The sequence below is a fragment of the Triticum aestivum genome, chromosome 4A (genome assembly GCF_018294505.1).
Source record: "Triticum aestivum cultivar Chinese Spring chromosome 4A, IWGSC CS RefSeq v2.1, whole genome shotgun sequence".
Lineage (NCBI taxonomy): Eukaryota > Viridiplantae > Streptophyta > Magnoliopsida > Poales > Poaceae > Triticum > Triticum aestivum.
This window is the reverse complement of record NC_057803.1, coordinates 485448715-485459609: the sequence shown is the minus strand read 5'-3', so window position 1 is coordinate 485459609 and position 10895 is coordinate 485448715. Positions and strand designations below refer to the sequence as shown.

The window sequence follows — 10895 nt, the reverse complement described above, 5'->3', positions numbered from 1 at the left end:
GAGTGAGGGGCGGCCGGGTGGAGAAGATAGGATGGCTTTAGCAGTAGCGCGCTTTAGGGTAAATCGCTACTGCTAAACGCTATAGTAGTAGCCCTTTCCTTTGGCCGCACTAATGCTATGCCTAGCAGCAGCGTATTCTATGAAAATGCGCCACTGCTAAGGCTAAGCATGTAAAACTAAACATCAAAAATACATTGGTCATCAATGATCTTTTTGTGTACAATCTGAATTGTCAATATGAGTCCTCACCGTTTAGGAACCGGAGAAGACTCATAATGCGGTCACAAATCCTACACATAGAGTTCAATGAAGACCAAGTGGTTATAATAGTTTGAGAAGTGACATATTTAAGGTGGTAAACACCCTATTCGCGAAGCGAGGTGGGACTAAACTTAGTTGCAAGGAGTGGACTATACTTAGCAGTAGCGAGCTTTGGCGAAAAGCGCTACTACTAAGCTCAGTAGCACTAGCGTGTTTACTAAACATGCGCTACTGCTACAACTAGTTTGGCGGCAAGGTCGTGGCAATTATAGTAGTAGCGTTGTTTACTACTGACTGCTATGTGTATATCAGTAGCGTGTTTTGTTGACACGCGCTACTGCTAAGTAGCAGTAGTGTCTTATTTTAAACCGCGCTTCTAGTAAGATTCTGTGTATAAGGTTTTTCCTAGTAGTGATAGGATTAGGCTACCCCTGCCATTGATATCTTGAATCGTTTTCTACCTCTCTTAACACTTGGTAAATGGCTGGATAAAACGCCATGACCCACTCGACTCTGCCCAAATAGTTGCGCACGCGAGCAACAGCCTTGTGTCGCCGTCTCACCACGGCATCGGCGTTCAAGCAAAGCATGCCAACGCAGTAGATGCAGATGGGGCAGAGCATGCATCCCCCGCACATGGCGTACCACCTCCCCCGAGCCGACTGCAGCTCCGTGATGGGCGGTTGTAGCTCGAAGCCAAGCCAGTTCCAGCATTTCGCCAAGTCGGGTTGTAGCACGATGTCGCTGTTCCATCACCGTCCTCCTGCTGGTTGCAGCTCCGCCATGAAACACCACAAAAAAGTCAGTAACAAAAAATGTGTTTGTAAGGTGGTAGCAAAATACAAAGACAATCCCAGCAAAAATCAACACCAGTTCCAGCAAAAATGCATCGCTACCGACACAAAAAGAAAAACTTAACGGATCCAGCAAAAAAATTTGGCGGTTGTAGCAAAACAAAAAGCCGATGCAGCAAAACGACTCGAATGGTCGTCTGGTTCCAGCACTGGCCGTGCGTGGATGCAGCTTTTTGCCGGCCGGTTCTAGCAAAGAAAAATTGCCGGTTGCAGCTCGGGAGGTCGCTCTCTCGACCGCCGGCAGTTTCTGGTTGCAGCTTTACGCCCGGTCGGTTCCAGCAAAAAAAAACTAGCCGTTTGTAGCACTGGGGGTCGTCCTCTCCATCACGAGCTACTGCTGGCTGCAACACCGTTGCAGCTGCTACCACGGCGCATCGCCTGTCACAAAACAAACCATGGCCGCCGCCGCCCTCGAGTTGCAGCACCGCCCGCCACATTAACCCCCTAATCCGTGGGAGATGAAGGAGCTGCGTGAGCGTTGCAGCCGTGGGGAGGTAGCAGCTGCACGAGCACCATGGCCGAAGCCTCTCGCCGGCGGAGATTGATGTGCCGTGCCCATGGCTATGGAGATGGGGATTGGCAGGATAGAGACGTGAGGGGAATGAATGGTTGTACTGCATGGTGAAGAGATAAGATGAAGAAATAAGTTGTGGGTGGACCCAGATGCTCACGTGGATAGAAAACTGAACCGAGTGACGCCGTGCAACCGACCGAAGATTCGGCTGGTGTGTAGGCGCGAAGGATTTCCCTTTCAAAAAGGAAAAAGTCCATTTTAAACCCTGAACTCGTAGAGGTTCAGCGAAACGAACCCCCAAACCGAAATTCCGATCAATTGCACCCTGAACTATGTAATCCCGGTCTAAATCGAATCTTCGGGTCATTTGGATGGCCGAGATTGGCAGCATTTCGCAGAGGGCGCACGCTTGCTCCCCGCTGGGCCGGCCTGCTTTATTATTTTTTGTTAAGAAACAAAAATTGGGAGCAACTAGTTGATGAGCGCTTTTTCAGGAGCCTCACAATGATCAGTGCCACTTGACGCGCTCTCAGGCACCCGCCACGTGTCGCGCTGTAGGCGCTTCCTTTGGATTTTTTTATTTTTCCGCACGCGTTTTCGGCTTTGGTTTTTCTGAATTTTTTTGACGTTTGGTTTTCCGCGGGTCTTCCTTAGCTTTTGGATCTAAAAAATTTGATTTTTTTGCGTGAAAAAACACATTTTCTTTTTCTTTTTGTTCCGTGAGAGTCACGGTTTTGCTTTCACGAGAGTCATGGCCGTGTCTCTCGGAAATGAAAAAAGACGCGTTCTCTATTTTTCCTTCCGCGAGAGGCACGGTTTTGCTTCCGCGTGAGACATGGTTGTGCTTTCGCGAGAGTCACGACCGTGCCTCTCGAAAACGGAAAAAATGCATTTTCTATTTTTTCCTTCTGTGAGGGGCACGGTTTTGCTTCCGCGAGAGGCACGGTTGTGTTTTCGCGAGAGGCACGCCCGAGCCTCTTGAAAACAGAAAAAAACGCGTTTTCTATTTTTTTTTCTCTTTCACGAGGGGCACGGTTTTGCTTCCGCGAGAGGCATGGTTGTGCTTTCATGAGAAGCACGGCCGTGCCTCCTCGAAAACGAAAAAACGCGTTTTCTCTTCTTTTTCTCTTTCCGCGAGAGACACGGTTTTGCTTTCGTGAGAGGCACAGTTGTGATTTCACGAGAGGCGCGGGCATGCCTCTTTCAAAAAAGAAAAAAAATGTTCTCTCGGTTCGGTTTTTTCGACATTTTTTCGTTCATTTTTTTGAAAAAAGTTCGTCAAAATTTTCCAACATGGGATCTAGTTTTAAAAATCTCGACGTGAGGAATCAACGGTGAAAACGATTCTAAATTTGGACGCACGATTTAAGAGATAAAACATTTTGAATAAACGAATCTACGGAAAAAGGGAAAACTCCCAGGTTGTGACAAGTGGCGCAGATGCAGCGCGCCACTTGTCACAACCTAAAAAGGTGGGAGTGATCTTTGCAATGAATACCTCCTCAATTTTTCAACATGTGATTTAGTTTTGAAAATCTCGATGCGGGGAATCCAACGGTGAAATCGGTTCTAAATTTGGACTCACGGTTTAAGAGATAAAAAGTTTTGAATAAACGAATCTACGGAAAAAGAGAAAACTCCCAAGTTGCGACAAGTGACGCACATGCAGCGCACCACTTGTCACAACCTGAAAAGGTGAAAGTGATCTTTGCAACGAGTACCTCCTCAATTAGTGATTTCGCTAAAAATTCACAGAGGGCGCACACCTGCTCCCCGCTAGGCCGGCCCACTTTAATTTTTTTCATTAAGAAACAAAAATCCGCAAAGGGCGCTGCACCCTGCTGGGCCGGCCCGCTTAATTTTTTTTCGTTAAAAAATAGTAAGCGAACAGTTTGGCTCGAACACGTGACCCAGTGCTGGTGTTCTTCGATCGACGTAACAACCACCAGGGGCACAACACACGTTGTGTTCACTTGCTCCCTTTTTCTTCTTTATTAATTCTTTCTTTTATTCCCTTATTCTTTTCTTTCCTTTCCTTTTTCTTTTTATTTATCAGTTTCTTTTTTTCCAAATTTGCATATTGTTTTTAAATCCCCCTTTTTTATTTTTTGAATGCTCGAATTATTTTAAACTATATACAAACCGGTGGCCATCTTAGCAGGAAAGAGCAAACGAAAAAAAACCTTGTCAACCAGAATTTCAAAATAAAAAAGGTTCAAGAATTTTGAAAAAAACGTTTGAAAGATTTAGAAAAAGTTCAACAATTTTAAAAAGAAGTTCACGGATTTTCAAAAGAAATGTCCACGGATTTGGAAAAAAATCATGGATTTTTTTTAAAAACTGTAATATTGAAAAAGAGTTCATGCATTAAAAAAAGTTCACGTATTCGAAAACGTCCACGAAAAAAAAAGTTCATAGATTATTTTTCTTTCCTTTTCTATTTCTTTCTATCTTTCCTTTTTTCTTTTGTTTCTTTTTTCCTGTATTTATACAAAGTTCATTGTGTATATTAAGGAAATGTTCACGGTATATTTAAGAAAAAATCCCTCATTTATAAAAATGTTCATCGTATACTAGAAATTTGCTCAGTGTATATCACACAAATTTCAATGTTTATTCGAAAATTGTTCAACATATATTACAAAAATGTTCACTGCATATTTTCAAAAATTCTTCGATGCATATATTCATCTGTTTCCAAAAATATTTATCATATATTTGCTTTGAAAGAGGAGGTCGCGAGTTCGAATTATCTTGCATGCGCCTTTTTTTAGCAATGTAGTAGAAAAAAATTCAAATGTGCCGGTCCAGCAGGAAGGACGGGTCGCCCGGTCAACACTGCTGCTCCCCGGCCCACCAGTCTAAAGAATCCCAGTTGACATCTTGCCACGTCAGCGTTTTATGCCCCAGACGACTCGAGGGTTCGTTTTAGACCGGAATCGCATAGTTCAGGGTGCAGTCGACCGGGATTTCGACACGGGGGTTCATTTCGCCGAAATTCTACGAATTCAAGGTTTAAAATAGATTTTTCCCTTTCAAAAATCGGGAGCTTAGGATGCACGATTTAAAATAGAGTTTACTTCAAAAATAAAAATCTAAGCCTCGTTTTCATTGATGATTATCCATTGAGTTATTCTAATGTTATTTAGTAGCTACGTCTGGAAACAGATCAAAGATAAGCATGCTGCCTATGTGAAAGTCTCAAGGTTGGAGAAGTTCCTTCATGAGCTGTCATTGCATGAAGAGAAAATATTTCTCAAGAGATTTGAACTGAGAGAGGTATTTTCTCATCCTTGTCAAAAGTATGCATGCACTCCTAAACCCTAATTAGCATCCGTTGATGTGTTGGTTACTTGGTTAATTGCAGAAGTTGCTTTGCAAGATACAGCGTCAAGCTGCAGAAGATGAATGTGATGAAAGAAACTATGACATTGTGGTAAGGATTTGTCAGGGTCGATGAAATGTACATGCACAGAGATCTAAATTGGCTCATGTGTGCAGGAAGAAAGTGCAGAGGGCCTTGAACAAGAGAGTATCTCGGCTTGCACTGATGACAAGCGTGATGTATGGGCATTTTGTTTATTTCTGCTACATATTAAGAAATGCTTGAACATCCTTGTTGATTTCCTATATGTATATTTTCTGCAATTCTGATTGTGTATCTTTCTGTCAGGTTACTGAGAATACCTTAGAGCTGAAAAGAAATCTGAAGGATAATCTGCGTAGTAAGCAAGATCTTTTCAAAAATGGATCCTCTAAACATGACAGGGTTAGTGACTTGGTGTCGCCTATTGTTAAGACATCTCTTCTATGTGCAAATTTTGACATATATACTACAGATAAGGCTGGGATCGCCAGGATGGAAGTCCCGGTTCTACAAGGAGAAATTTGGTGCTGAAACCTCTAATGAAATTGGGAGGCTGCAGACAGAAATGGTTCTGATTTTTTCCCTCTTTTTCCTGCAAATAGTCTCATACTCATGCGGTTTGGCAGGGTTATAACATTTTAGATTGCTTAATATGTTGTTTTTGCTGATTTAGGTCCAGAAGTACTTGGAAGGATTGTGTTGGGTGCTCCGATACTATTTTTCTGACGTACCATCATGGAGTTGGTAGGACGAAGCATATTTTTTTGTCTATGTATTTCCTCACATACTGTAATATCATTGTTATGAATTATTATAACGACACTGGTCCCAACAGCCAGTTAATTTAATCATATTCTCACACTAGTGACTTGTGAAGTTCTGATAGTTCCAATAGATAGACAAGTGTTTGATATTACAATGTTTTTTTTTGCAGGTACTATCCATTCTATTATGCTCCTTTTGCATCAGATGTGAAACGCCTGTCACAGTTCAAGATATCTTTCACCGTAGACAAACCACTACGACCATTTGATCAGCTAATGGCAGTGTTGCCACCAGAAAGGCATGTTTGTTCATGAATATTATTTATTTTCATTTCCTGAGAATTAATCAGTTTTTTTTTGCAGCTTATGTGCCCTTCCAAAATGCTACAGTGAATTAATGGGCTGTGAAGAGTCCACGATACAAATGTTCTACCCATCAGGTATATATTTGTTATCCTGTAGTTAATACTCAATAGTATCATCAGACTGTTTGTCTACTGATGTGGCATGCAATTCACTTGTCACCAGATCTGGCGATTGATACTCATGGAAAACGATTCTTGTGGCAAGTAAGCCTTTTGTTCATGTGCAATAAGATGAACTGGTTCAACTGATAATTTCAACGCAAACTGATCAAGTGCACCTATTTGGTGCTATAGCAAAAAAGGACTGATGCTAGTTTCCTATTTCAGGGTGTTGCAAAGTTGCCATTTATAGATGTGAAGCTGCTGCTTTCAGCAACCAAAACAGTAGAGAAAGATCTCGCAGTATGTATTCTCAACTAAAAACTAGCATTCCATAAATCTGAAGTCACAAATATGGTTTCTTACCTTGTTTGGACATCAGTTGCATGAAATGAGGAGGAACACTATCCGGCAAGAGAAGATCTTACTGAGGAACTCAAACTCTCTGGCAAATAATGCAGCATTTGGGCCAATATCCGAGAAGAAGCTTCTGATATCCACCAGGTACATGGAAATCTGGAGATATGAAAACCTGATAGGCAGATACCGAATTTTCTGTTCTGCTCAGAATTTCAGAGCAATCTGAACTGATCCCGGACTTTCCTTCACTTTTCTATCATAATAGTGAAATCACAGGATGGTTATCCCAAGATGAGGATGCTCCAAGCAATGGCCTTTTTCGCTCGCCGATAAGAGATCTCCCAGACATCACACATGATCAAACAATGCAAGTTTTTTTCTTCCTGAGACTACTATGTTCATGCATTGGGGGTGTCTAGGCCGTCTCATGCTGATTTATAGTATATCTTGTGATGTTTCAGATCGGCAATGTTCTTCAATCCTGAGGCAGTGAAGCCAGTCTCAAGACTGCTCGACAATGTCATCGTACCTGACAAGGTAGGTTGCTCGTATGAAGTTGTACTAGATGATTTCGATAAATTAATCTGGAGCTTCATTCGATCTCTGAATGTTATGCAGACTGTTACTGAAAGTGACATTCGGACGAGACCCATGTGGCACACGTACCCGGGGCCAAGGCCGCCGACGGTCACCTGCAGGCCAGAGACCCTGTGGAAGCGGAGCTCGCCGGCGATGCAGCCGAGGGAAGAGGTGAAGAATGCCGGAACGGGGTGGATGGGGCGGGGTAGAGGAGGCGTTGGCGCCGCCACCACCGAGACCCAGCAGATCGGGACGAGCGGCTTCGGGCCGGGGGGAGGGTACGCCGCCGGTGGCGCCCAGACGCTGCAGCGGATGAACGGCAGCTACGGGAGAGGTTTCCAAGGCGGCCGGTTCGATGACGGTGGCGCGTACAGCTTCCGACCGGGAGGCGGTTGGGCAGGAAGGGGCGGCGCGGCGCAGAAGCAGCAGCAGACCGCGTGGCGGCCGGTGGGGACGTGGGCGAGAGGCGGCGGCCGTGGTGGGAGCGGGCAGCCGCGTGCGTGGTAGAAGTACAACTGGTGGAACAGCTCCGTCTCCGTCGTTGGTCTCTACAGTATTTTGCATGAAACATGAGCGTTTGTTGAGAGTTTGATGAACTGATGCATTTTGTGTGTTACCGGGCAGCCCCGTGCGTAGTAGAAGATCACCGTATTTCATTCACCGGGCAGCCAACTTGGAAGCATCAGCGTTTGGCCGTCAAAGCCATTTACTACTCGATGTGTATGTTAAGTTGCTCGTACTGACGGGAACACGTTTTATGGCGCATTGCAAATTTCTCGCCCTTGTTTGTTTTGCTACCAGAAAGGTGTGGACAGGAGCATTATACGGCGTTTTTCTTCATCTTCTGAACACAGCACAGTTGCACATGCTCACATACATGTTATGCATGCATACTCTATTTCTGTGAACGCTTTCCAGATACTAAAAAAAGAGACCAGGGGCAAGCACCTCTGGGCATATTTTTATAGAAGGGCGAGAAACAGTTTTGCAGATACTGAGTTGGCATACATGTTGAGATTGACGAAGTCAACATAGACGCCTCATAGCTAAGAAAAACCTTTTCTACTAAATGAACATTGTCGGAAAGCCTACAATAAAATCTTATGAGCTATGCTCAGTTCGCCTATACGATGTTGTTTAAAATCTAACTTTGTAAACAACCCAAGATACATCAACACTGCCTAACCGATAATGTGTTCATCTTGGAAAGTAGCAACCAGTACCTGTCACACATTACTGACATTCACGAATCGTCTTGCACATCATCATTTACATGTCATTTTCATCATTATAATTTGTTGTGAATAATAGTCATAGAAGAAGACATTTTTTTTGTTATGCCGAATAGACAACTAGAAAAAATCTGGTCGAAGAAACTAACATGGCATGAGAGGAAGGGAAATATCTGATGCACTGGACTTGTGATGCAACCGATGCAACCAACACCTTTAAATGCCTTCCAGTGTGAGTTCTTTTGTTTTGGAAGTGATTTCTTATGTTTGGGATAGAAGTGATTTTGTTTTCTGGAGTGCCGTTGGTAGAGGAAAGAAGAATCAGTGGCTGAGGGATTAGACGGAATTAGGGGAATAGGAGTAATCAACGCGTTTTCATTTTGGAAACTGCGTTTTCATTTTGGAAACTGCCTTTTCATGACCATTTATTTGCTGGTTATTATGTCAGTTTCTTCCCAATCTTTACCCTGGATGGGTTAAAAGGGACCTATATCAACAAGGGTTATATCAGCTCCAGGGGACTCCATTTCGTTTCTCCAGCTCATATCATAGAGGAAAACAAGTGTCTTTCTATCCTGTTCCTTCTCTCGGATTCATTTTTCTTGGGCGGGGGAGACATGGAGAAGTGAGAGGAAAGGGTGAAAGAGAAGGGAGAGATTCGGGGGGGGGGGGGGGGGGAGCAGACAGCGCCGACGGGGCAGAGTGAGCCGGTGATCATCTCTAGGGGTGACCTCTCTGTTCTGCCTCCTTCGCCGGACAGTGAGGGGAGGTGCGTGCCGAGGCGCCCCCGGGGTGATGGTTCTCCGTTGATCAGAGTGGGGAGCAGACAGCGCCGACGGGGCAGAGTGAGCCGGTGATCATCTCTAGGGGTGACCTCTCTGTTCTGCCTCCTTCGTCGGACAGTGAGGGGAGGTGCGTGCCGAGGCGCCCCCGGGGTGATGGTTCTCCGTTGATCATTGACTTGGAGGCTGCACGGAGGGCTGTCAGCGGATCCCTGGTGGTGGGGCGTTTCCTATCGCCCTTCCAAGTAAATCCACGAATCCTCGTGGATGAACTCCGTGCTTGTTCGGCATGGAAGTTGCAAGGTGCAGTTACTATCCAAGAAGTGGCCAGCAAGGATGGTCGTTTCATCCTCAACTTCGGCTCCGAGGAGGACAATCGTTTCGTACTCAAGGCCCAGCCATGGCACTACAAGCGTGACGACATTATCTTCGCTGAGTTTGATGGCATGGGTGACCCGACGAAAGTTGACCTCGGAGTCATGGCCATATGGGCACAGGTTTGTGACCTCCCCTTTGAACTGAAAACTGAGAGTATTGGTCGGTCTCTAGGGGGCCAAATTGGGGAGGTGATTGTTGTATCTCATCGGGATCAAATGATAGTAGAAAAGTACATGCGTGTACGTGTTAAAATTCCACTACATGAGCCTCTCAAAAGCAAAGTAGGATTCACGCCCTTAGGTAGTAAAGAGAGTATTCAGTATGATGTAAGATATGAAAAACTACCATCGTATTGTGAGTGTTGTGGGCTTGTAGGACACATGTCTGAGAGGTTCTGTGGGATCCCTAAGGATGGGAGAGTAGCATCTGTTCCAAAAAACCTTAGTGTGGATGCTTACTGGAAGGGTCGGGCGTCAAGTGAGAGAGCTCTTATGTTCGGTGGCTCAAACAACAATACCATATCTAGAGCCACGGAGGGAATGGTGGTCAAGGTGAACAAAGCCGTGAGTGATCTCACGGTGATGGACAAGGGTGCTGTGACACCCGCGACGACGGCCAAGGTAGGCCACTCGCTCGGCCAGGAGGGCTGGGCCCTTGTCGCCCCTTAGGGGGCCTCCCTTGGTGTTGTGCCGGGTCAGGAGGACCTGGAGGCTCTCCCTCTTGACCAGACCAACCTTGGCATGGAGCTGGCGGTAAAGGGGGTCTCCCATTCAGGCGCGCCACCGCTCGGTCAGGAGGGCCGGGCTACTGTGGCGCCCCTGAACACCCCTGCTGGGGCAGAGCTTGGTCAGGTGGACCGGGCTGCTGCTCAAACCACCACTGCTAGGCTTGGATAGGAGTGTCTTGGCCTAGTGGCAGGGGGTGTTTCCCTCCCATATGTACTGCCTGGCCAGAAGGGCCAGGTACAAGTACGTTTGGGTGGACCTGGAGCTCCAAACGTGATCCATGAAGCTGCTTCTTCTTGGCAGATCCCAGCCGGACAGAAGGACCAGGCGACCTAGCTGTTGGGTGCAGTTGATTGTGCCTCTTCTACAGCTTTTCCTGGCCTAGTTTACTCCGAATAGCTCTTGTTAAAACCGGATGTGCTGGAGGCACTCTCAGGAGCGGTTGCTGCAAGGCTGGCCACTACAGATACAAACAATAGTATTGTTTCATGTTTAATGCTAAAAAGATACCCACGCAGGTTAAGCCAAAGGGAAAGGGGAGGAAAGAAAGGAAGGAGAGAGGATATGAGAGGTCAGATGAAGCTCGCAAAAGTATCATAGGTAAAAAAAGGAAGA

At 45.5% G+C, this 10895-nt stretch overlaps 1 protein-coding gene across 1 annotated transcript; it reads left to right on the top strand.

Moving 5' to 3' along the window:
• The first annotated feature begins 897 nt into the window (after positions 1-897).
• LOC123083861 (5'-3' exoribonuclease 3-like) lies at positions 898-7692 on the top strand. Its single transcript, XM_044505748.1, has 13 exons — positions 898-1062; positions 4798-4908; positions 4997-5065; positions 5131-5193; positions 5303-5398; positions 5469-5564; positions 5670-5740; positions 6124-6200; positions 6289-6329; positions 6453-6527; positions 6607-6728; positions 7046-7121; positions 7203-7692. The coding sequence occupies exons 1-13, from the start codon at positions 898-900 to the stop codon at positions 7668-7670; spliced, it is 1530 nt and encodes a 509-aa protein (XP_044361683.1). The 3' UTR covers positions 7671-7692.
• The last annotated feature ends 3203 nt before the right edge of the window (positions 7693-10895 follow it).

What these genes read in the sequence shown, in the direction of transcription:
- LOC123083861 (XM_044505748.1), top strand. Translation starts at nt 898, where the DNA reads ATGGCGTACCACCTCCCCCGAGCCGACTGCAGCTCCGTGATGGGCGGT. An exon ending in GATCCTCTAAACATGACAGG is followed by an intron (nt 5,399 to 5,468) that starts GTTAGTGACTTG and finishes TATATACTACAG; the next exon opens with ATAAGGCTGGGATCGCCAGG. An exon ending in CAGTAGAGAAAGATCTCGCA is followed by an intron (nt 6,528 to 6,606) that starts GTATGTATTCTC and finishes TTTGGACATCAG; the next exon opens with TTGCATGAAATGAGGAGGAA.